The sequence below is a fragment of the Patagioenas fasciata genome, chromosome 17, assembly GCF_037038585.1.
Source record: "Patagioenas fasciata isolate bPatFas1 chromosome 17, bPatFas1.hap1, whole genome shotgun sequence".
In the NCBI taxonomy this organism is placed as follows: Eukaryota; Metazoa; Chordata; class Aves; order Columbiformes; family Columbidae; genus Patagioenas; species Patagioenas fasciata.
Genome location: NC_092536.1, coordinates 3,921,541 through 3,946,056, shown reverse-complemented (window position 1 = coordinate 3,946,056; position 24,516 = coordinate 3,921,541). Strand labels below are relative to the sequence as shown.

The 24,516-nt window shown below is 52.6% G+C and overlaps 3 protein-coding genes across 9 annotated transcripts in view; 2 read left to right on the top strand and 1 right to left on the bottom strand.

Annotated features, from left to right (window-relative positions):
- Window positions 1–614: 614 nt before the first annotated feature.
- OGFOD2 (2-oxoglutarate and iron dependent oxygenase domain containing 2) lies at window positions 615–7,169 on the top strand. The gene is made up of 7 exons (XM_065851547.2): window positions 615–801; window positions 885–941; window positions 2,360–2,470; window positions 2,958–3,057; window positions 4,091–4,215; window positions 4,670–4,927; window positions 6,125–7,169. Exons 1-7 carry the CDS (start codon window positions 679–681, stop codon window positions 6,398–6,400), a joined length of 1,050 nt encoding a protein of 349 aa, XP_065707619.1. The 5' UTR covers window positions 615–678; the 3' UTR covers window positions 6,401–7,169.
- A 761-nt stretch (window positions 7,170–7,930) lies between these two features.
- ARL6IP4 (ARF like GTPase 6 interacting protein 4) lies at window positions 7,931–13,076 on the top strand. Its single transcript, XM_065851862.2, has 5 exons — window positions 7,931–9,415; window positions 9,772–10,110; window positions 10,543–10,660; window positions 11,964–12,033; window positions 12,223–13,076. Exons 1-5 carry the CDS (start codon window positions 9,244–9,246, stop codon window positions 12,277–12,279), a joined length of 756 nt encoding a protein of 251 aa, XP_065707934.1. The 5' UTR covers window positions 7,931–9,243; the 3' UTR covers window positions 12,280–13,076.
- Window positions 13,077–13,146: 70 nt separating this feature from the next.
- The window catches only part of PITPNM2 (phosphatidylinositol transfer protein membrane associated 2), a 126,361-nt gene continuing 114,991 nt past the window's right edge, over window positions 13,147–24,516 (bottom strand). For all 7 annotated transcript variants that reach the window (XM_065851853.2, XM_065851857.2, XM_065851859.2 and 4 more), the window contains 8 exons: window positions 24,321–24,469; window positions 21,759–21,875; window positions 20,944–21,060; window positions 20,410–20,558; window positions 19,807–19,956; window positions 19,536–19,719; window positions 18,177–18,305; window positions 13,147–17,373 (listed from right to left, as the gene is read on the bottom strand). In XM_065851853.2, coding sequence (XP_065707925.1) covers window positions 17,041–17,373; window positions 18,177–18,305; window positions 19,536–19,719; window positions 19,807–19,956; window positions 20,410–20,558; window positions 20,944–21,060; window positions 21,759–21,875; window positions 24,321–24,469 — 1,328 coding nt within the window. In that variant the 3' untranslated portion in view covers window positions 13,147–17,040. The remainder of the gene's footprint in view (window positions 17,374–18,176; window positions 18,306–19,535; window positions 19,720–19,806; window positions 19,957–20,409; window positions 20,559–20,943; window positions 21,061–21,758; window positions 21,876–24,320; window positions 24,470–24,516) is intronic.

Genomic DNA, 24,516 nt, shown 5'->3' with positions numbered 1-24,516 from the left:
CAAGGGCACGGCGGGCGCTGCCGCTGGGTCCCCCCCGCACCCCGCCCGGGCTGTCCCGCGGTGCCGCTCGGGTCCCCACCGTCGACGACGAATTTCTGCGCGTAGCGCTTGAGGTTCTTCCTCTTGATGGAGCAGAAGCTGGGCGGGAAGCAGCCCTCGGCCAGCAGCCGGTAAATGTCCTCGAACTTGCTGCTGGGGCCGCACGACTCGGCCGCCACCACCTCCTCCTCGGCCACCTGCAGCGCCGAGTCCATGGCCAGCCTGGGCCGGGCGGGACCCCGCGGCTGGCCCCGCCGGGCGCGCCCCCGCTCCGCGCGCACAGCGGCAGCGCGCCGGGGCGCGGGCACGGCGCTGGCTCGGAGGGACCGTCTGCAAATAACCCTGAGCAGCCGCTGCCGTCTCGAGTAGACCCGGCCCCGCTCCTCAGCAGCACTAACCCCCACCAACGGAGCGGCTGTCCCGGCCGTGGCGCCGCCACCGAAGTGACCAAAAAACCCCACAAAACTGGGAAAAAAGGGCAAGTTTCACCTACCCTCGTTTTTCTCCCAGTTCGGAATTTGCCGACGAGCCCTCCCTCACGCCGGCTCGGCCGGAAGCGGCGCTCCCCGCGGCGCGGCGGAGCCATTTGGCTGCGGGACCCACGCCAGGTGCCTCCTGCCCCGGCTGCCGGCGGGAAACATGTCCGCGGGCCGCCCGTTCCTGGCCTGCGCCTGCTTCTTCTCCGACAACATCTTCGTGGGGCGCTACGGGCTGCACGTCCGGTACCGGGACGAGGCGCAGCTCCGCCGCGAGCACGGGCGGGTAACGGCGGGACGGGGGCACCCCCAGCCGGGCACGGCGGCGGCCGAGGCCGGGCGGCGGGTGACGGGCCCCGTGTGTTGCAGGCGCTGCGGGAGCGGGGCTGCAGGAGCGACCAGGAGTTCGAGACCGCGCTGCGGGAGGTGAGAGCGGGAGAGCCCGGCAGAGCGGCCCATGGACCCCCTCAGGGGATTCCCCTTCACCTGAGGGGTTTCCACACACACGGGGGACGTGAAGGGAATGAGGGGAGAACGGGGCTTGGCTCTCCAGAGGAGACCGATGAGAAAAAATCCCCCCCAGGCTCCTGGACACGGGCGGGACGCCGCCGGTGCTGGGTTTGCACTGGCTGCACCCTGCAAGTAAACGCTGTAATTCAACAGGTTGTGGAAAAACGTCCCCCAGTGCCCTCCCTGGGTTCAGTCAGCTGCTCCCAGCGCCCTTCTGGTTTGTCTTTCCTTGTCCCTTCGTTTGGCGATTACTTTAAAAAAAAAAGTGCCTTGAGACGGGATCACCCAGGGATCCTACAGAGCCCCCCAGGGATCCGGAGAGAGATCAGTGTTATTTCTTTCCAGGGACAGATCTGTCACACAACCTGTTCCAGTTTTACCCGACACTAAGGCAGACAGACAGGTTCTTTTAGAGATCTTTATCAGGATGATGCTGGCGCTAAATCATAGCTACAATTAATATACTGTTAAGAAAACAAAGCTTTATGATTAGCATAGCCCAGGATTTTTATTTGAATGACACAACTTCTACAAGCAAAATCAAAGTAGCACAATACAGAATTTATAATACAACTTAACTTAGGATTTCTAGATCTTAACTTGTAATTTTGAATCCCCTAGATCCTAGTTTAATCTAATTTACAATTTCTAATCACCTGGACCCTCTGCAGATCAGGTCAGATCTTAATACATGGTTTGTTGTTCCTATATAACCATCATGATCTAGACTCAAATCACATAAAAGACGACGAGATACTCAGTTCCATTCACCAGGGTTGGGAGCAGGGGGTACCGGTCACACCCTCCCTCCTTTTTTTCCTAAGCAATGTTATAAACTGATCTCAGGGGATTATTAAATAGGAAGAGCTGCCTGAATCAGCTGCTACTACAGCTGCTTCCTCTGAAACGACAGATTAGCCTGTCCCCACAACACTTAGCAGTAATCCCTTCATGACAAGTCTTGTCTCCCTCCCAGCAAATGTCTTTATTTTGGACAATGGTTTATTGTCAGAACATAAGCTGGACTCTTAAAGTGTAGGCCAGCGATTCATGAGGCATCAGGATGCCTGAAAGGGCTAAAATCTCACAGCTCCACTTGACACATCCACAGAAAGACTCCAGTTATTTTTTTAAGCCATCCATAAAGAGAAAGCTTCTCAAATCCCTCTTAGGCATTTGGCTTCTCAGATATTTATTGGACATGTCTTGACTACAGCAAAGCAGAGCTATACACTCTGTCTCCCAGAGGTTTAAAACAATAAGCAAGTTCCTGAAATTGTTTTAGTTATCCCTTTTGATTTTCTAACAATATGCTCCATTTTTTTTACTTTTAGATTGAGGCAGAAGTACAGAGAAGAAAACAGTTAATTCATCAGTCAGTGGAACGCAAAGCCGTCATCTCAAAGTGCTACAAACGAAAACACCCTGAAGTGTACGTTCTGCAGGTAGGCAGGATGTTTGCCATCTATTTTGCACCCAGGAGTTTCCTGATGGCTTATTTTAGCACCAGGAAGCCCTCTGCTCGGGACTGCTCAGTGCGCTAGAGCCGGACTGAATTAAAACCAAAGCATAGCATACTAAAACTGGATTTAAAACTTTCCCAGTGTAACATATTCTCCAGGCAAGATTCCATCTGAGGCACAGCCAGATAAGGGTCATTCCGTATCAAAGCTGCACCTGCCCCAGTACTGTACTCACAATACCATTAGTCATTTAGGCTAACACATCATTGAAGCAAACAGGTCTAACAAACAGCCACAGAAATCAGCCTTTATGGGCTTAGCACACAGACTAGTGTGACTACCAGCCCTGCTCCCTAGACTCTGCTTGTTTTCCTGTGGCTGCCTGGAAATCCACTTTCCTCTTGGGCTGTAAGACTGTATGAGATAATTGTGTTTCTGTGTCCTTTTATCATCTTTCCCTTGATGCCAGGATTCATTCCTGGCCCCAGATTTTCTAGCAATCGTGAGATACTGCACATCACCAGATGCTGATCTCCACGGCCTCCTGCACTACATCGAGTCCTTCTCAGGTAAAGACAACAACCCACCAGCCACAAAGATTGCCGCATGTGACACTGCAGCTCCAGCAATGACAGCTCATTTCAAGCCCTGATTTAATCACTCAGATTTGACACACAGCTGAGACAAACAGGATGTTATTTTCTGCTTGTCGAGGGTCTCTGGAGAGGCAGGACTGTGCAGCAGTTGTGCTCTGGATGAGATCCTGATTCCTGCTTTTCCAGTCCCAGGCTGCCCGTGTCTCACCAGAGGCTCTGGCTGCAGCAGGGCTGGGGTTTTGGTTGTACCACAACCTCTTGGGGAGCCTGCTGAAAGAACACTGTTAGCCCAGGGAGCTTGGTTTTCCCTCCCCAAGTGCTTTAACATTTCAGATAATCCCTGTTGGTTAGTCTGAGCTGAAATAGTTTCAGCCTAGATGTCAGTCTCTTAGAAGAGATCTGGGTTTTCAGCTTCCCTGGGGGTGTCTGGGAAGCTCTCTCACTACCGGGAATGCTGAAAAAACGTAGAGGCAAAGCTGCAAAGTTTCCTCCTTTTCTCAGTGCAAAAAAAGACGCAAATGTTGTGTACATGCTGGGCTCCTGGAGATGTCCAAGGCACCATTTCCACACACACAGCTATTGCATGCTGAGTTTATCTCAGCTTCTCTCAATATTGAGCTCCCCTTGCACAGACCTTTAGGGGTCTACCCTGAGAGGCAGCTCAGAAGGGCTGGTCCTCCCAGGACAGGGCTGGATGAGAGAATCCCCCATCACCCCTAAATGACCCTGGTTCTCCTCCCACCAGGCAGCTGTTGACTCCCCACTCTCCCTCTAGACTCTCAAAACATTTCCTTAGCACATCCAGCTGGCATTTAGATCAGTACCAGCTTTCCTGACTGGATGGGGAAGCCTGGGAACAAGGGTCCAGCATGAAAAACAACAAACATCCCAGAGCTGATCCTGGGGAGTAGATCCAGCCCCTGTGCCTGAGCACAAAGCGAAGCGCGTGGGTCCTGCGTTCCCACTGACACGGCACAGCCCGACAGCATCTCCCTTCTCTTCACAGACAAGAGGATCTATCGACTCCCGGTGTTCACAGAAGAGTTCTGCCAAGCCTTTGTGGATGAGCTGGAGAACTTTGAGCAGTCGGACATGCCTAAAGGCCGGCCCAATTCCATGAATAACTATGGGGTAGGACTCACTACCTCTTGTGCTTCTTTGGGGGAGCATTCACAAGCAGATTACATTTACCTCCTCGCATCACACACCTTTCCCTTCCAAAATGCCTGTAATTTGAGCACAGCGCAGTTTGAGTAGAGCCCCTGTGAGTTGAAAGGGCTGAGAGAATGTGTGTTACACAGAGAAAAGAACGGGGGAAATGCAAGGAAAGGGGGTGGGAGTTGGTTTCTCAGAGCAAAGAGCACCTTGTATTTATGCAATGTGCATTTAAATTAATGAGTCCACTTTTAAAGAACACTCGACTCACTTTCCACCTTGATCCTCCTTCCTTTGCCTGTAGCTGGAGCCTTTGCTCTTCAGTTCTTTATCCGAGCCAGCAGTAGGGTTGGAAGAGAACACAACAACCCTGCAGCAGCTCTGATGAAGCAGATGTGGTCAGGCAGTTGTTCCCATCTCTTTGAGACAGGTTTTGCTGAATGAGCTTGGGATGGACGAAACTTTCATCACACCCCTGCGTGAAAAATACCTGCGGCCCATAACGGCGCTGCTCTATCCCGACCTGGGGGGCTCCTGCCTGGACAGCCACAAAGCGTTTGTTGTCAAGTACTCACTGCACGAAGATCTGGATCTGAGCTCTCACTATGACAACGCAGAAGTCACCTTAAACGTTTCACTGGGAAAAGACTTCACAGAAGGAAACTTGTACTTTGGGGATTTCAACCAGGTACTGAGCATATTCCTAATCTGGACCCCGATTCTCTTCCTCACTGCCTCCTCACCCCCCCGGTTTCAAGGCATTAACTGTGTTGTGAAAAACAATTATTCACCTCTGATGGTCAAACTTTGTCTCTTCCCCCTTTATTTGAACGTTTTGGTTATACAGGAGCCTTTTCTACTTGTTGAGGAAGTTCCTTCTCTCTAGGTTTCCCACAGCAGAGACTCAGGCACAGATTCCGGAAATTCTTCTAAAAGTTTATAATTTGTGAGGCACAGCACAGAGCAGCCTGAGCTGGTGCCTCCTGAAGGAGACCCTCAGCAGAAAAAACACCTTGGACAATTGCACCCCCACAGTCCCAGCCCCCCTGTGTCACTTTGGGCCAACTGCAAAATTAAAATCTGGAGTCTCCCTGTTCTTCATTTGATGCCCTAATTTTCATTAGATGGGCTGTCAGTTAAAGCTCTGACCTTCAGTTGTTATTTTGCACCGGCAGCTGGAGAAAACAAGGTCTGTCAGACCCATTCTGTTCCTTCGCTTCTCCCCAGAGACACAGCTCCCCTTATCTTCTTGTTTGAAAATTCTGGCCTTTTTTACTTAACAAAGCAGAAAATTTAAAGGTTCACAACTTGCAGAAGTTATGCTGAGCAAACTCCATATAAGCAGTTTCTAACCAAGCTCTGTAAGAAGCAGTACACCCAATACTTCAATAAGCTCTGGCAGTCTATTCCCCAACACTGCTACAAGCACATTACCAATAATCAAGCTAATTGCAGCCAATTCAAAGAGATGACAGAGACAGCTATTGCAGTAGAAGCTGGAGTGACACAAACCAGTCTTTCCCCAACTGCAATAAAGAATAGGGAAGTGCTGAGAGAGAAGTAATTTATTTCAGATGAGACTTAACCTAAATCTGTAGACCCTGCTTCCTGGCAAGAAGGGTAAAAGCACCCTTACACTGGTAAACCAGAGGTTTTTTGAATTAAACTGCCTTTAAATTCCCCCTGGACCTGGAACTGAGAGTGTTTCACTTGGGAACAGTTGTACAAAACCACTGCTGAAGCAGCTGCATTTCAGAGGTGCAGTGAGTCCTCCACGTCATTCTCTGGGTGCTGTGGGTGAAGAGGTGACAAGTCTCACCTGCCTGAGCATTGTTCTGCTGGGGATTTTCTGGGCTAACGCTGTATCCACCTCCCTTTGTTCCAGGATCCTGCACCTGTGCCAAAGTACATAGAGATCGAACACGTGGGAGCCCACGGGCTGCTGCACCGAGGAGGGCAGATCCACGGGGCGCTGCCCATCGCCTCCGGGGAACGCTGGAACCTCATCGTTTGGATGAGATCATCCACCATCCGCAACCAGCTCTGCCCCATGTGCAACAAGAAGCCTGAGCTGGTGGAAGCAGAAGGGTTTGGGGATGGGTTCACAGAAACCCTTGAGGAAGATGTGCCTGAGACTGTGAACCTCTGTTCCTTATGGTAGCAAACGGTAGAGCCTGATTTCTCCAGACCAAGCTGCCTCAGGCTCCTTTCTGACCTCCCTGTCTGCACTAACAGACTCTTTGACTCACACAAGAAGCAGCCATCACCTTCAAAAGTGATGTAAACCCAATCCCACCAGGAGAGGCAGCTTCTTGGAGAGCAGAGAGCTGGTACCCAGGCTCACCAGGTCACACAAAGACTCTGTAAATATTTTCACGTTTATAGGGAAAACACCCAAAGCTGCTCAGCCCTTGAAAGAGCTCAGTGCCAACAGCAGGATTACAGTCCCACTGTAAACAGAAAAGAACAATAAAACCCCACACTTACCTCTGCTCTGCTGTCCATAGAGACTCCTCTTCTCAGCCCAAGGAAGTGCTTTTTGCTGCTGGGTCAGCAAAGGATCTGCTTAAAAATGAGACACAGGTGACTGACAACAGGTTGCTGTGAGTGGTGTGGAATTATCATCACTGAGGTTTACAGAAACAGGCTTTAGAGACAAAGCTCTGGGAGCCACCTGCAACATGGCAAAACTCCCAAAGGAAGGCAAGAGTGTGCATTCGCTTCCTTTTGTTATGTGAGCAGGTAGAAATATGAAATAACCATCTCCAGCTGGTGCAGCGGGCAGGCCAGGGACTTCTTCATCTGGCACCAGGATCCCCAGCAGCCGTTGTGCGAGGAGGGTCGAGCGTTTTCCCGTCTCACTGCCCGCTGGCTGAAATCGCAGCCTCTCCCATCCACAAAACGAATTAAAGAAGCCAAATATCTTTTAATTGGATCGCTCCATTTGGCTCTGTGAAATGTTAATTGTATGTATTTGACATACCCATACGACACCATGTTTATAAAGGGCTTTTTCATTCACTTATTCAATGGCAATAATTACAGCGTGTGAGCTTTGAAAGATTGAAGGTGTTGGGCTCTGCTCCCCAGGAACAAGCGCCAGGAGCAGAGGAAACGGCCTCAAGTTGCACCAGGGGAGGTTGAAGTTGGATATGGGGAACAATTTCTTCCCCAAAGGGCTGTGGGGCATTGGAACAGGCTGCCCAGGGCAGTGCTGGAGTCGCCATCCCTGGAGGGCTGGACAGACGGAGATGAGGTTCTCAGGGACATGGAGCAGTGCCAGGGGTGGGTTATGGTTGGACTCCATGAACTAGAGGGTCTTTTCCAACCAAAGCGATTCCGTGATTCTATGATCTGCCTCTGAAATAGGCCCAAAAAATGAAGTTTAAGGCCGATCCCGGTCCGGGCGGCGCCCGGAACCCAAGAGCGCGGCTCAGCTGCGGCGGCCGGAAGCGGGGGGGAGAGGCCGGTGCGGACCCGGCGGGGCCTGGAGTGAGTCGGTGCGGTGAGTCCCAGTCCCAGTCCCGGTCCCGGTCCCGCCGGCACCGCAGGGCCGGAGCGGCCGCGGACACGGGGGGGACACGCGGGGGCGGTTAAAGAGCCGGACACGGGGCCGCGCTCTTAAAGGGGCCGCGCCATGCGCAGGGCTCTTAAAGGGCCGGTGCACCTCGCGCAGGTTCTTAAAGGGTCCGCACGCCTTGTGCTAAGCTCTTAAAGGGCCAGCACACCTCTTGCTGAGTTCTTAAAGTGCCAGCACACCTTGTGTTAAGCAGTTAAAGGACCAGCACATATTGTCCTGAGCTCTTAAAGGGCCAGCACGGTGCAGGCTCCCTGTGCTGGGGAGGAGGGCAGGGGTTTTGTCAGGTGCAGAGCGGCCACCAGGCTCCTGGGTCCCACCAAGGGGACATCCTGCCAAGGGGACGTCCCGCCAAGGGGACGTCCTGCCAAGGTGCTGCCGCGAGGGATTTGGGGCTCGTCCCCTTCCTGCAGCATCTCCCGTCCCCACCCAGCTCCACAGCCGCTGTTGTACAAAAGCGGGCCCTGCCCCCACGTCCACGGTGGAGCAGACCCAAGAGCCAAATGTCACCGCTGGGCAGGTGTCACCAAATGACTCTGATCCTCAGAAACTTTCCTGCCTGTCCTAATGGCTTTGGTTTTTTATTTTCCGATTGAAATTTCCATTTGGAAATCAACCAGGGTCTGATCACGTGGGAGCGAATCGCTGCTTGGGAACGTCGAGGTGTTAAACACACAGCCAATTAAATGCAGTGGTGGGAAGGCGGCTGGGAGGAAGCGTTTCCCAGATGCTGCTCTGCCCATGGTGCCAGTTTGTTTTTTAAGTTAATGAGAGCATATATCACATCTCTGGCCCGTGGCCGCGGGCAGCCGGTCGTGCTGATGGACGGGGATGCCAGCTCAATGCAAGATCTGTTTTCCAAAAGCAAATGGGAGTATTAAAAATTCATTCCTCCCCTTGGCTCTCGGCATTTTAAATAACGGGGTGATTGACTCCGTGTTCAGCCTGGGGAGGACGTTTCATTCTGCCGCCTGTCGCCGCAGCATCGATTGCACTGTGTCGGCATCCGTCTGCAGGTGCTGCATGTCACCGGCTCCTGATGCTCCCAGCCGCGCTGGGGGGTGTCCCCAATGGGGATCAGCCCAATTCTCCGTCATCACAACCAGGGACAAACATGAGAAACATGGGAAAAACCTGGCAGAGGTTTCACACCCAAACTATGTGATGGTTGTGTGGAGGTGGGCGAGGGGGTGACAGCGCTGTCCCTGCTGAGGGCTCCATGTTGTGCACTGGCAACGTTCAGTTTATCCATAGCTGTGTGATGGGTGACACCAACCTGTCCCTGCGTGTCGGGAGCTCAGCGAGAGCAGTGTGAGCGTCGTCTTATGAGGGGGCTCAGGAGCGGGAGTTCCAGGGCTGGTTGGCTTAGGGTGGGTTTAATGTTTTGGGGCTCTGGTGTAACCTGTTCCCCCAGGGGCTGACCCGCCATGGCCCACAGCCGCTCTCGGAAGCGATCGCGAAGCAGGAGTAAAAGTGATTCTCGGAGCAGACAGGAGAGGAAGGAGAAGAAAAGGAGGAAAAGCAGCAAGGACTCGCCCCGGGACAGCAGCTCTCCTCCGAGGAAGCGGATATCGGGGTCCCACAGACGCAAGTCAGCAGGTAGGGAAGGAGGGGAAAGACCTGGGACGCTGTGCCATCAGCACGTGTTCCAGGGACAGGTGCACAGAGGGGGCTCAGGTGGGAGAAGAAGGTCTCTGCTTTTACCTGACTCGGTGTCTGTTCCCTTGCTGTGCCATTTTAGTCTTGTTCTGACAAGCAGGAAACACTACAGAACCTTCCCATGCTGGTCTGGCAGTGTGGTGACCTGTTAAAGGTGTTGGCAGAGGGGTCTTTGCTTCAGCTTCGGGGGCTTTGCTGTTTGGGCAAGAACCTGCCCAGGCTGTGATGGGGTGACCAGCGTCCCTGCTGCCGCGGGACCAGGGCCGCTCCGCTCAACCTCTTCTTCTGTATTGCAGAAAAGAAGAAGGAAGTAAAGGACAAAAAGAAGAGGAAGGCAAGCACCTCTTCCTCTGAGACAACATCTTCATCCACCAGCTCCTCGTCATCTTCCTCCTCCAGCTCCTCTTCTGATGACTCCAGTGACAGCGACTCCAAAATGAAGAAGAGTCAACATGGCAAAAAAAAGCGACCAAAACAGAAAGACAGAAAGAAGAAGAAAAAGAAGAAGAAAATAAAGAAGAAAACAAAGAAGAAGTCAAAGGAAGAGGTTAAGGAGGAGAAAGCTAAGGGAGAAGCGGTGCTGGGCCCCTCGCTGGAGCAGTGGCAGAAGGAGACCCTGGTGGACTCTGGACCAGGTAATGATGGGTTTTCCCTCCCGCCACAGCCAAGGCTCACATGTTGGGCTGGGGACAGACACCCACGTGTCCTTTTTGGGACCCGCGCGAGGGGCCTGAGGGGACTGGGATGTGGGCAGGAGCACATCCTGGCACGCATCCCTCCTACGCACCACACCAAGTAAACATAAGGAGCCATGTTCAGAGATTCAGTTGTGTTTAGATGGCATTTATAGATGTGAGCGGGGAACAAAGATGCCAAACGGAAGGTCACGGTCAGCGGTGACAAACTGGCAAAGCGAGTACCGGCTTTGGGATATGAAGCGTCCCTTCCTTTGCGTGTTCATGGCTGAACCCAGAGTCCCGCTGGGAAGCCGGTGTGACGTGTGTCTGCTCACGGCAGGCGCGGGGCTGTGCCCCTCGAGCCCCAATCTGACGAGCTGTGCATTCCAGTTTTGACAGACGAACAAAAGTCCCGAATTCAGGCTATGAAGCCAATGACGAAGGAAGAATGGGATGCGAGGCAGAGTGTGATAAGGAGAGTTGTGGATCCTGAAACTGGGAGAACGAGGTACGATCCCTGGGGAAAAGGGAGGGGGGTTGTCAGGTTGTCCATCCTGGGTGGGAAGGGAGTCCTGGAGGATGCTGTTCCACGGCATTGCGGTACCACGTGTGGACCCAGGTCCCCTTCAGCAGCAAGACCGGAGCCGATCCCCCCCAGCTCCCCTCCTGTCAGACCTGGTGTCACTTACCCAGAAAACGACACGTTTGACACCAAATTACCGAATTGTGCTGGGGCTCCATGCAAGGGGCACTGGGCAGTGTTCCAGGCAGCAGCTGTGGGACACAGACAGCAGAGCACCCCGCCCTCAGGCAGGAGGTTTGTTCCTTGCGCTATGAAGGGTTCAACTTGTCCCTGTTAAATGGGACTCTGCACACAGCAGGAACCAGAGGGGTGACTGTCACCTCCCCGATCCCCAGGTCACACGCGTTCGGCTCCGCAGCTCACGTACTCAGTGGGGCAAGTTGCACCTGCGTGCAAGTGGGGAGGGAGTATGTGTCCCTTGGGGTTACATAGAGCAATCAAACTGGAGTTTGTTTAGCTGCCGAATAAAAACGACCCAGTTTTTAATAAGCTGCATCTTCTCAGCAAGCAGCAAACATCATGCTGAAGAGAATTGGGTATGACAAGTCCAGTCTTAAAATAGAAGGCAGCCTGTGGGGCTTGGGGAGGTGTGGAACAAAGGTCGGTTCCCCGTAAGGCACGTAATGAAGCCAATTAAGTTTCTGTTCATGTTTGGTGCTGCCTCCAACACTGCCTGGAATTTGCTCAGCAAGATGCTCCCTGCTCCGGCTGCCTGTCAGGCCCAAACTGGCTCCTGTGTCTGACTGACTCTGCAGTTCCCTGGGGCAGCCAGGACCAGACCTGAGCTTTGTGTGAGGAAGAAAAGGGGTTTTGCAGGAGTTGGGGCTGCTCCTGCTGACAGCGAAGCCTCTGCAGATGGTGGGGTGGCAGGACGTGTTTTTGTTGTGTTTTCTCCTGATGTGCAAGCGTGACTGGCTCGGGATGCCAGTTTCTCAGGGGACTCCACCTGTCCTTGCTGCGGCGTGGTGACATTAATCCCACAAGGGCACTGGAGAAGCGTGATGTGATATGTAAGCTTAATACAGCTAAAGAAAGTCACACAATGCAACTTCAGGAGTTGGTCGTCACTGCTCTTCCCTAGAGGGAAGTCCTGGGCACTTACGGGCGAGGGGGCTGGTGGCCATGAGCTGGGGCACAGGAGCAGCTCTTGGGTGGGGTTGTCACCCTCAGCGGCTGCAGGAACTTGCCGGTAGCCCTCAGGGCTCGTAACCTTGCACTTGTCTTCCAGGCTCATTAAGGGAGATGGAGAAGTACTAGAAGAGATCGTCAGCAAGGAGAGACACAAGGAGATTAACAAGGTAGAGGGGACTTGCTGCTGGGGTGGGTGGGTGCACCCAGAGGTGGTGTCTTTCCTCTCTGGGGACTCCACTGACTCTACCAGGGCAAATGGAGCCCTGGCAGCTCCATGGGGACCCACGGGTGGGTGCTGGTGGGTCCTTCATCCTCCGGCCAGCAGTTTTGTGAGCGCCATGTCCCTCCCTTTGCAGCAAGCCACCCGAGGGGACGGGCTGGCCTTCCAGGTGAGGACGGGGATGCTGCAGTGAGTGTGGAGCCCATCCTGCTGCCGCTGCCAGCCCAGCTCGAGCCCCTGTCCCTGCCCCACGCAGACAGCACCGCATCAGGACGCTTCCCTGGGGCAGTAAGTTCATCTCCTAGTAAACAGCTTCTCCCCTCCTCTTCCTGACTGGGGCCAGCGTGGCTACAACACTCACGGACCCACTTGCCCCAATGCCCCTTTTTTGAGGCCGGAGGAGCTGAGCAGCACCCAGGGACAGGATTGCTGGCGCTGAGCACCCCGAGGTGCTGCTGCCCCCAGCTCTGGGCTTTGGTGGGCAGGAGCCAGCACTGCAGCCAGGACAGGGGATGCACTGGGGCTGCAGAATACGCAGCTGGCGGCTACTTCTTCCCTTCAGGGGCTGCGCTTGGCCCTTCCTTGAGGGATCTGCGTGCCCCGTGCTTACCCGGTGCTGCAGGTCCCCTCTGCGCCCGCACGTCACCCCCTGCTCTGCCCAGGGGTTTTACTCGGCTTTTCTGCAGCTTCGCCTCGCTGGGTGGTGCTGGGGGAGCACAGACCTGGCGCCCTGCCCTGGGGCTTTGCCTCGCTGGCTGTCCCTGCAACTCCAGCCCATCCCCGCAGCGTTAGGGCTCTGGGCTTCTCGGGACCTGTGCGTGTTGTGAAGCAAACAGCCTTTCCCCCACCGCGAAGTCCATAAAGCTACAAACTGTGGAAAAGAAAGGACAAATGGGGTTTATGGACAGATGGGTCCCACAAGACTGATCTGGGGAGGGTTTCCACGTTCTGTTCATCGCTGTAACCCCATTAAAGTGGCGCCTGCTCACATCTTGGGTTTTGTGACTTGTCTGTTTCTAGAGTCCCACCCCCAAAAAAAGAGAAAAAAAAGGCAGACAGAGAAGAGCCTTCCCATTTCTTTAATCTGTGTAACTCACAATGATACTGTACACAAAGCACACCCAGGCATTGGAACGATGCACGAACAGCAAGGAGAAGGAAGTCTTACAGGAGGTTTGTCACACACAAGCGCGTCATCGGCACGGTACTGCACACAGCCCTCCGGGGCTTCCCCGCGCACCACTGTTACCCCTAAAAGCCATTTTTTATAAATAAAATATAACTAACATCGTTGGAATATAAAATTGACAGTCGAGGGTATCAACAGGCAGAGGGGACAGGGAGGGGACCGTAAGGCTTCTAGAACTAATAGGAAATGCAGCAGACGGTGGTGATACCTGAAGAAGGGGCTGCTACAGCGAGCGCGGCGGCTGCTGGCGGAGCGGGGCTCGGACAGTCACCCTTTGGCTAGTTACGGCTCTCGGCTCGCAGATCGGACACTGTAAACGCTTTTTGGTATTAGAATTTCGCCTCAGCTGACTGAGTGATCCGGCAAACCCGGAAAAACAACTGGGAGGGAATGCATGGGCGCCTCGTTGTGTATTTGTTAAAAGACTTTGAAGGGACAGCGTCAGGTAGAAAGTCTGGCCCGACGGCGCGGTAATACAAAAAGCTGCTTTTTATAAAAAAATCTGAGCTCCACGACGGAGTTCGATTCCCATGGAAACACCTAACAAAAAAAGAAAGGCCGAGGCAGCCTGTGCAGGCGAGAGGGTGCAAGAAAATCTTCGTATTCTTTTGTTTTGAAGCAAAACAAATGATTTGTAACAAAGATAAATTAGGTGTCTAACCTGACAGTGCCCCTTTAGTAAGGATGGGATATACATTCATCTTTCCCTCAGTGCATCCAAACGGATCCTCTTCCACTCGCATGGAAAGGCATCGGGTCACGTGCATCGCTCTCCAAAACAGCTCGGAACAAACAGGTTATAAACACAGAGATAAACTATTGCTATTGTTCTGTGAGTGAGTAGCACGTTGATCTTTGCTTCAGATAGACGAGTGCCAGATGGGGGCGGCTGAGGATAGACTGATGTAGACTATGATGGACTGAATCGGTGGAGAGGAAAAAAACCCAACAACTTATTGGCGTATTTCGTGGTAACTACACCCACCTCATCTGGAATTATTGCAGCAATAAAGGTCCTGCTCTACAATTGCTTCTGCGTGTTGGATCCGTATAATGGCAACAGATGGGGGGCCAGGAATGGCCCCGAGCGGGATCTGAGAAGCTCAACAAGGGATGAGGACAGAGGTGTGTGATTGTCAGTCTGACTGGTTAGTAGGTGGTTAAAACATGAAGTGATGGAGAGGTGAGTATAATATTGCACTTCTGCATTCATCGACAGTTACATTAAACTTGGTCCATAAAATAATTGCTTTGTACATAATGCCTGAAACAAAAAGCTACATTTTTAAATATTAATAAACCCTGAAGGTTCCAGTCCCTCCAGACATTTTTTTTCCCTCTACATAAATAAATAACTTTCAATTTTATATAACCACTTTTGAACATTTACATTCTCCTCTGTTTTACACTATCTACACATAAGAAAATGTGAACATCTCATCAGCATTGGAAAATGTACAGATCATGCCTTGGTTGTGGACTTGGAGGAAAGGTGAATTTTGCAAAGGCCATATCCAAATTTGCAGAAATTATTTAGTGATGTGGTTTGTTGACTTCGCAGGATGGATTGTGGCTTGGCTTCCTACTCGGATGGCATCTGTTTGAGAGAACATTCGACTAGCGGAAAGCTGGGACAATTCACATTGGTGTTTTAAACCCGGTTAGCTCTGGATGTACATTCAGAGAGAGCTGAGCCGAGTCGGCAGAAAGGGAAGTCAGTTTTCGGTAACAAAAGTCATCGGATACATTCTGTAATCGAACGATTATCAAAGAGAAGTGGCTGAACGTCGCAGTCGGGCTGCAGCGCGGTGGGCGGGCAGGCGGGTTTGAGCGTTTCCCGGCTCGGACGCCGTCCAGAGCTCAGCACTGACCCTGTGCCCCCCGCCCTCGCCGACACACGAGATCGACCTTAACGTCTGGTGAATTAGATTTGCCCACCGTGGCCCAGAGGCAGCGAGCGGAGCAGCATTCACAGTGCTGTGTGTCTCAGTGCGGCCGCCCTGCGCTTCATATTGAAACAGTTAAGAAAACGAAGCAGCCAGTCTAAAAAATTCTTTGTTATAAAGAAGATCCTCAGAAGTAGAAAGTGATATAAAGACAGGGAAGTGCGTGAGGGGAAAGCGGGGTTACACGGACTCGGGGAGCTCGGTAGGACTAGAAAATCTCCACGTGGAGAAGCCAACGGGAGCCGGTAACCGCGCAGCCCGAGCCCCGCGGCCCCGGGAGGTGCGTGCGAGGGGGAACCGGGCCCTTCGCCGGGGCCGGGCGGCCGAGGGACGGGACTGAGGGGCTTTTTTTGGCAAGCCCTGGCTCTAGGCACTGTTCTCCCCCGCTGCCGCGGGGCGACGCGCGTCCGGGTGTCAGCGGCGCCGGCAGCGAGCGCATCGCATCGCCCCGGCGGCTCCCCCTGCCCCGCACAAACCGCCAGCTCGGGCACGTCCGCTGAGAAACACACCAGGAAAATTGAGATATGGCCTTTTCTTAAGCTTGCCTGACATCGTTGGCACACTTCCTTACAGCCTCCTTACCGCTGGAAAAACTTATGCACAGTTTTTTTTAATATATACATATATATACGTGTGTGTGCATATGTATATGCATATATGTATATATATACACACACACCCTGGCTTAGCAATAGTTCATTGTCATGCACTACAAACAGTTAGGTGTAGCTACATGAGATGGTAACAGGTTTCCATTCTAAAAATCATCAGTGCAAAAAACAATGAGGTTTTACAGTTCAGGAACTACAGGTAAAAGAAGCGAGTCTAGTTCCCATGAAAGCTGCTGCTGAGCTTGGAGAGAACCTGGGAAGAAGAAGAAGAAGAAAACGTCTCAGAGGTGGGTGTTGAGAGAGTCAGACCCTGCATTTGGATGAGAAGAACAGCAATGCAATCTAGCTGCTGAGTGCCTTCCAAATATACGGTGGTTACTTTTGGAAATAATAGATAGCGAGAATATTTGGAGACTTTAACAGCAAATCGAGTGTCTGAGGTTTCTAACAGCTCAAACAAAATAGCTTGTATTCCTCTTTTAACAGGTCAACGCATTAAATTCCACCGGCTTCTAAAAGGTCTCTTTAAAAAATAACAGCAATAACAGTAACGACCCCACTTTCTTGGGCATGAATCTGCCGACATTCTGCCTCTCCCAACAGCATCGACACATCTTTATGTGTTACCACTGCACGTACTCCTTGAGAAAGTGGCTGAAGGTGAAGTTCTTTGTACAGGTAAAGCTCTCGGTTGCTCTGGCTGGTGCAGCCCGTGATAAATCCCCCTCTGGGGCTGCCTGTGCCGGGGAACCGGTGTGGTTATCGAACCCCAAACCCCCCGTGCTGGCACGGGCAGAGCAGCTCGGTCTGACTCCTGGGATGACCAAGAATAAGTTCCCTGGTCTCGTCCCCTGTTCCTGCGGCTCTGAGGACAGCACTTGGTCACACGGATCGGAGCGATGGCTAACAAGGCGAGGAGGAGGCACGTATTTACAGTCACTAAACCTGGATAAGAGGAGGAGGCAGGAGAGAGCACGATCGTGACCTGGAGACTCTTCCCCCCTGCAATTTCCAGCTGTTCCTTGGGCTCCCGCTGCAAGGCCTGCACTTTCCACGTGGGAAACATCCCGTCTCTTCCCAGAACACCAAGATATTATTAGAGTAGCACCATATTTACCCTTCCAGCCCGTAACGCCGGCCTCGTCTCTCTTTCCCTTTTTGTTTTCTCCTCCGGTGGCTGCAGCCGACAGTCGCTGGCTCTGACCTGGCTACTTCTGCCCCAGCAGGCCCGACTCCAGCCGGGACGCCGCGCTCCGGCCCCAGCACCCCGTGGCGATGCTCATACTTCTTTGGCTGCGCTCCCTGTCCCTCTCCTTCTCGCTGTCAGACTGGCTCTGGGTGCGCTCGGGCCGGTGGCCGGTGGCCGATGGCTGGGAGGAGATGGTCCGCAGCAGGTGGTTCCTCTTGCGCAGGAACTCGGTCTGGCCGGGCAGCCCGAAGCTGCCTTTCCGCAGCGCCATGCGCGTGGTGTTCTTCGCGGGACGCGCGCGGTGGTTGTACTCCAGCTGGGCCAGGTGGGCCGCGTACCCCTCGGTGATGAACTGCGAGACGAGAGGGGGATGAGGACAGGTGTTAGAGGGATGGGACACGTTTCCCTGGTACCCAGGGGCAGCTGAACACGTTTGCTGTGCCAGGTTGTCTTGGGGTGATGTACGAGATATAGAACCACTCGGACATGGGTCCTGATATAGAAGAGTTTGTGTTGAAGGGACCTTCCCAGCTCCCCCAGTGCCACCCCTGCCATGAGCAGGGACATCTTCACCAGCTCAGGTTGCTCAGAGCCCCGTCCAGCCTGGCCTGGGATGTCTCCAGGGATGGTTCATCCACCACCTCTCTGGGCAACCTGGGCCAGGCTCTCACCACCCTCAGGGGCAACAATTTCTTCCTCATGTCCAGCCTGAATCTCCTCTCTCTTAGTTTAAAACTATCAGCCCTTGTCCTCTCACAACAGGCCCTGCTGAAAAGTCTGTCGCCATCTTTCTTATCGGCCCCTTTTAAGTCTGGAAAGGCCGCAATAAGGTCTCCCCAGAGCTGCTCTTCTCCAGCTGAACACCCCAACTCTCTCAGCCTGTCCTGCCAGCAGAGCTGTTCCAGCCTCGGGTCATTTTCACAGCCTCCTCCAACATCACAGTCCAGTAAGGATGGATGCGAACCCAAGGAGGAGAACACAATACATGGTCACTCCCACCATTTATACACCGTGTTTCTGCCAGAGATGTGGGATGGTTCCTGTCCCCTTTGCAAACACTACTTCAGTCACCAGCCTTACAATGCCCAAATTCCCATTGCCCTCCCACAGGAGGCCCCTGGCAGCACCTCCAGGCTCAGAGGAACTTGCTTCTACCTGACACTGGCTCTGTAGCTTCTTGGTGGGTCGGCCAACGATGTAGATGTGAGTGGGCGGGAGGCTGATGGAGCTGTACACAGAGATGTCCTTCGTAGATCCATATGCCGCATGGATCCTCATATGGAGCTGCGGGGAGAGAAAGGAACACATGGTCAGAACATATGGGCGCCCTGTGCTGCTCAACAGGCAGGGCTTTTTAATATACGTGTTTTTTCAAACAGCATTTGTGGGAATCTCAGGTCAATAACTTATATAAGTTCCCAGCTGGATAATGCACCACTGTGCAAAGTGCTAATTAACAGAGCTGGGGATGTTCACAGGTCAGAACAAGAGAAGTAACAGCAACACAACAGTAGAGCTCCGCTTGCCGAACCACAGCCCTTCCTCGGGGTCTGCAGGGAGCAGGGGTGCCACAGGCTTCACCGCCTGCCTGGCACGGGCGAGAGGAGCCGTTTGCAGCCCCTGTGTGCTCCCCTCCATGCTGCTGCCTCAATTCTGCTGTTGGGAGAAGGGACTCACAGCAAAACACACTGCTTTCCAGGGATTCTTCTGCCTCCACTCCAAGCAGAGAGCAGCTCCTGGCCAGCCCTTCCTTAGCGGGCTGCCACAGGGGCTGGCATTGGGGTGAGGACATTGGTGCCATCACGGACTGGCCAGCTTTGTCCCCAGAGCCACAGGCCAGGGAGATGGAAAGGAAAACTCTGGCCTTGGTGACAAACTTGTCCTTCTGGAGGACAAGGGAGAACGGGCAGCATGTGAGGGACAGCTGCTCCCGCCTCTGTGACTTGGGCCAAAATGAGAGTTTGAGAGAGCGATCAAGGAGCTTCTCTGCTGGGCACAAGTGCTCGGGACACCAGCAGTTCCCTGCTTTGTCACACAAAGAAAACTGTGCTTTTATCTGGAGCTTTTCTGAGGCTCTGGGATGAGTGACGTTAAGACCGCCCTGAGTTGAAACGCTTGGGAAGATGCTCTATGGCATCTCCCATCAAGGTTGGGTGCTGCAAGACCATTTCTGCAGCAGCTCCGTGACCTCTCAGACCTGCTGGTTACACCACAGGCAGCCAGAAAATCACCTAACAGGTGAAAGAAGTGCATGTGTGAGGAAGAGAGACACTGCGGCCTCCGTTTCATTAGGCAGTTGATGTTGGAAGGACCAGTGATGAAGTGGAGCAGTGCAGAGATGACACAATTTAACAGCATAGACACTTTTGTAGAGCAATAAAAAGATGAAAATAAACAGATAAATCTTCCACTGTGGGTCACATTGCTGCCAAGAGACTGGTGCTGACAGGCACAATTGGAGAAGGAGCAATCCAAACCCCTGCTACAATCGTATTTCAGCAGACCCAGGCTTACGTCTGTGATGAGGGATTTCAGGAAGTTGGCCTTGTGCCGCAGTGGGTCGTGAACGAGCCCATCGCAGAAGGAGACGATCCCGTGGGGGAAGTTGTGCTGTGCTAACCACGCTACCACCCTCTGCTTCTGCATGTCGGGGCGGCCCGTGACATAGATTATGAGGTAGCCGAGGTCTTGCCAGTGCCTAGAAGGAAAGGCAGAAGTTAATGGGTCGCAGACCTACGTAATGTCTGGGTAAAATAAACCGGCTCCCCCAGCCCTTGCCACTGACCTGACAACGTCGACCGCTCCAGCGCGGACTTTGGGGTCGCTGCCCATGATGGATACGCTGGCTGCAAAGGAGCCGTCGATGCTGAACACCACAAACTCCGTTCCCTTTGGCAGGACCGTGATGTAGCTGTCTGCGTACGTGTGGTCACCCCTGAAAGAGGTACAGGTATTTATAGGCATCGAGATATAGAGATATTCTGAAAACCATTGCTGGGTTCACCAGCTCCTCTCATCCTCCTTTCAGAGCTCAACATCAGCAGCTGGAGCTGAGCTGGAGCTCCTGGGCTATAAGTCATCCCAAATACAAAGTTCTTTCCCTCAAGGACAAGTTTATGGTCTTTAAAGTATGCTCGGTTGTGCAGTTTTGCAGATGACCTGAGGCCACAGGTCTGTAGTGCAGAAGGGCTGTTCCTGCAACGGGAACTCAACTGCCACCCTCTTGATGACGTGGGAGTCAGAACAAAACGTGGATCTTCCTCTTACAGCTGTAGAGCACAAGTGGCTTTGTCCCTATTGCTGGCAAACCAGGCTCTGAACCCACCCAGCAACCAGAGCCACCCCACAAGGAGGGACCGTATTCTTCAGTCATCAAATTCCGCCTCACCTGACCACCATCTTCACGGGGTACACACCGATGCCCAGGCGCCGGTTCTCGGGGATGACGTAGGAAATCCTACCGCTGCTGTTGCTGATCTCCGTGTCAAAGTAAACCCACTCTCCTGACGGCGGTTGGGTCATGATGTGAATGTCCACCTGGGAAGACAGCAAGGCTGGGTCAACAACAGCATTGAAGACACAGCTGAGCAGAACAGGCCAAGCATGGAGACCTCCCAGCCAAGCCCCTCTGGACAGCAGCAGGGCTGGGTGCTGCTTCCACCCTCTGCATTTCACAGATCTGAGCTGAGAAGCGCCCAAACAACAAGGTGCTGGAATTAAAAGTGTGTTTGGGGCTGAAGATCTCCAGGATGAATGCTCTTCCTGGTAGGAGGCACCACACAGGTCTGAGCAGAGGAACCTGGCCAAGACTCAAGGGCAGTAAAACCCATCAGAGACCAGGAGATCACCAACCAGCACCACCTGTCCCTGTCCCCACCACTTGTCACCCCATGGTGCGCAACCCCCCAAGCAGACACAGTACCTTTTCTCCTGTGAGTGTGACCATATCTAATGGACCATACATAAATCTTCCAGTTAAGGTCTGGGGCCCATCCTCGTTAGCGATGGCGTCATTTATCCTGTGGTTGGCTGCGACGTTCTGCACAAGTCAAGAGGGAATGGGGGAAAAAAGGAAGGAGGAAATAAAGTTTGTGGCAATGGACAGACTTACAGGGAAATGCTAAATATTACCCAACGCATTGGAGCGTGGGCTTCTCTGTGCCATCCCCCCTCCACTTCACCCCCAGCTCTCGAGCTCTAGAAAAGAGTGTGACCTGTGGCAGAGGTGGGACTCGGTCGCCTGCATTGATGGGGAACTTGAGGGTACATGTCTGCAGAGCCAATTTCAGTGGCAGTTTGTATGTGCAATTCTGACACTATTCACTCTTACACTTTGCATTACAGAGGCAACACAAACAGCTGCCAGAGAAATTCGCTGACGTCGTTTCAGCTGTAGCACAGAGCTGTCCTCTTTCGGGAACTGGAGACATTTCTTGGGAGCGAAGGGCATTATTGGGCTTTGAAAGATGTTTGGTCTCTTTCCCTGAACCACAGCCAATGCTTTCAGTGTTTTACACAAACTCAACGCAAAGAGGAGACTTTGCTGGTACTGATCTTTCAGGTTACCCTTTTTTAACCACATAGGTAGGATATAATCACTAATAAACACCATCCTCCATCTCTGCCATGGACAGACACATGCTGGTCGCCTTCAGTGCCATTTTTGCGGCACAAATCAAAACCTCTCCACAGGACAGCACATCCCCTGCCATGGAGACAGCCCCAAAACCCCCTTACCCGGAGCTTCACGTGCGTCCTCTTACGCAACCACTTCTCGCGGGGCTTGGAGGGGGTGAAGACGGACACCTCCTTCCCATCCAGCTCCAAAACGCTCGAGTTCTCGTGCCTCATCACCTGCAGGAGGACAAATCCCATTGACACGTCAGCCACTTGCACAGTGACCCCGCTGTCTGCGCTATTCTGCACCTCCCGAGCCAGCGCTGAGTGAGGACATCGCCTGGACTGTGCTGCCGGGCGTTTGGCTTGTCAGCTCACAGGTTTTACACACTGCTCCCTTAATTGTGAGGACAAGCGGGCTCTTCTGAACTAGCGAAACCTGCGGCCAACGCTGACTTAATCCCGGCTGGAACACAGGTTATTTAGATTGTCAGGAGGTACAAAACTGACTCAAACACAGCAGGAGGAGCTCTACACTTAGACAGAACCATAGAATCACTTTGGTTGGAAAAGAACTTTAAGAGCATCAAGTCCCACCATCAACCTCACACTGCCAATTCCACCACTGCCCCATGTCCCTGAGAACCTCATGTCCGTCTGTCCAACCCCTCCAGGAATGGTGACTCCAGCACTGCCCTGGGCAGCCTGTTTCTGCCATTCCCATAACAGGTGCAGCACCGGCTGCTCTGACCATCCTTGTGCCGACAGGCCCTGTTCCTTCAGCTCATTTCTTATTAAACACATTTTGAGAAGAGACAAAACCACTGATCCGACCCCGCTGGAGGCGCGCAGGGGTCCGGCTCTGCCGGGCACGAGGACTTAGTGCGGGTGGGATGTCCCTGTCCCGCTGGGCCAGGCTGGGCTGGTCTGACACAGGCCAGCTCGATCCGCAGAGCTGAAGCTGTTTTTCTTCCAGGGAAATGGAAAAAGGACCCCGGGGAGGATGAGCTTGCTGGGGAGGGACTTCATGGAAATCCAAGGTAAACAAAACAAGTTTCACTGAAAATTATTTACATCAGGAATCTATTTTGAGCCCTATCTGGGCTTGTTTTAACAAGATTTAATCTTTGGAGGGTAAAACTATTCAACAGCTCGCTTTTATATTTTGTTCAGAGATTACTTTCAAAGGCAATTAGAAACAAGTCCTTATTAGGGGCAGAAGTGGCTCTGGAAGGACAAGAAGAAGACAGGGAACGAGAAAAATCCTGGTCCCAAGACAGAGATGAGTGACTAGAAACAGGCTGGGGGGGAGGAATGGGCCAGATTACCCAGGTGGGTACCAGCAGGCTCTGGGTGGATGGAGAGGAACCTCAAACGACAAGATATGAAGCACCATGCTGTGCTACAGAGCCAGGTTTGGGCTGAATCCTGAGTAATTGGCTGTTTCTTGAGCAGAGCATTTTGCGTACGAGACTGTCGTGACTGTTCCCACTCGCACACAATTACGAGTCTCCCTCTCCAGCCCCGTCAGGCTGAGCTCGACGTGGGGCTGAGGTTTCACAGCAGCTGATCCAGAGGTGTCTGCAAGCACAGAGATGTCTTGCTGGGCTGGATGCAGCCGGGAAGAAAGGGTCTCACTGGATTATCACTACTGCTCAGCTGCCACAAGCACCGACATCTCTGTTGTTTATGGTTCCTATATTATTTGGAAGATAGCACTGAAAGAAAGTTTGCCAACAGAGACATCAATAATTCAGAGCTGCAGCCGAGAAGGCTGGAAGGGAACGGTGACGGCTTAGAGCTGAGCTCACACAAAGCAAAGCCAAGCACCGGAGTGGGCAACACAATCCAGAGAGTTGCTTTTAGTTTTGTTTTTGTCAATTTCGTGCACTAAGTATGGTTCCTTGGGGGTCCATACTTGGTAAGGCAAATAACTCCCCTTCAGCCCAAAGGAACTGAAGGAAAAGTATTTCTTTTTAGGAAAAACACATTTTAAACAGTAGATTTAAATCTCAGGCCCAATATAGGTTGGGAAAGGCTGACACACCAGACTCCAGACATCAGCAGTTCCCATTTACCTAGTCCCAGGAAACTGCTTTGTACTGGAGGAATGACGACTGAATCCCAATGCAGTGACAATGGTTTGAGTTCCTAGAAGAGACTACAATAACTCGGAAAGCCAAAATGCAGAACCGAACTCTTATCTATCAACTCAAAATCATACAAAATTTCTCCTTCGGCTTTATTTTATTTGGTGCTATTTTAATTTGTGCATTGAGAAGTTTCCTTTAAGTTTCTGGCTTGAGATCCAAACTCACACATGCGGAGACCAGTTCACTACAAGAAACAAGTGCCACCCACTTTTGCCATTGGGATCTGATAGGAAATGGCCTTGGGCTCACTTCAAGGCTCCTTGGTGAGCCCAAACCTGCTAAAACCCACACCCAAACTAACCAGGTGTGACTACACACCTCCGTGACATCTGTGTGAGTGTCAGCTCCACTAACATCACAGGTTAGGAGCAAAAAGTCAAAAAGAAAATGTATTTGCGGGGGAAAAGGGTGTTTCTTCATGTCTACATGTCAACAAGAGTCATGGAAGGTGCAGTGGAAAAAGAAACAAACAAAGAGCCTAAAATATTTATCAGCCCAAGGGAGATCAGGGGAGGGAGGATGACCATACCTGTCTCAGCAGGAAGGAGACAACGTCTGTGGACTCCCAGTAGCTCGCGTGGAAAAGATGCGGCAAAGCGACGGTCGGGAAAGCCGTCAGAGCATCGGGACAGTAGAGAGCGTAGTCGATCCTCTTGGTTCCCCACCACCTGGCAGCAACTAGGAGCAAAAGACTCGTTCAGACAAAGGGGGTTCAGGTGCACGCG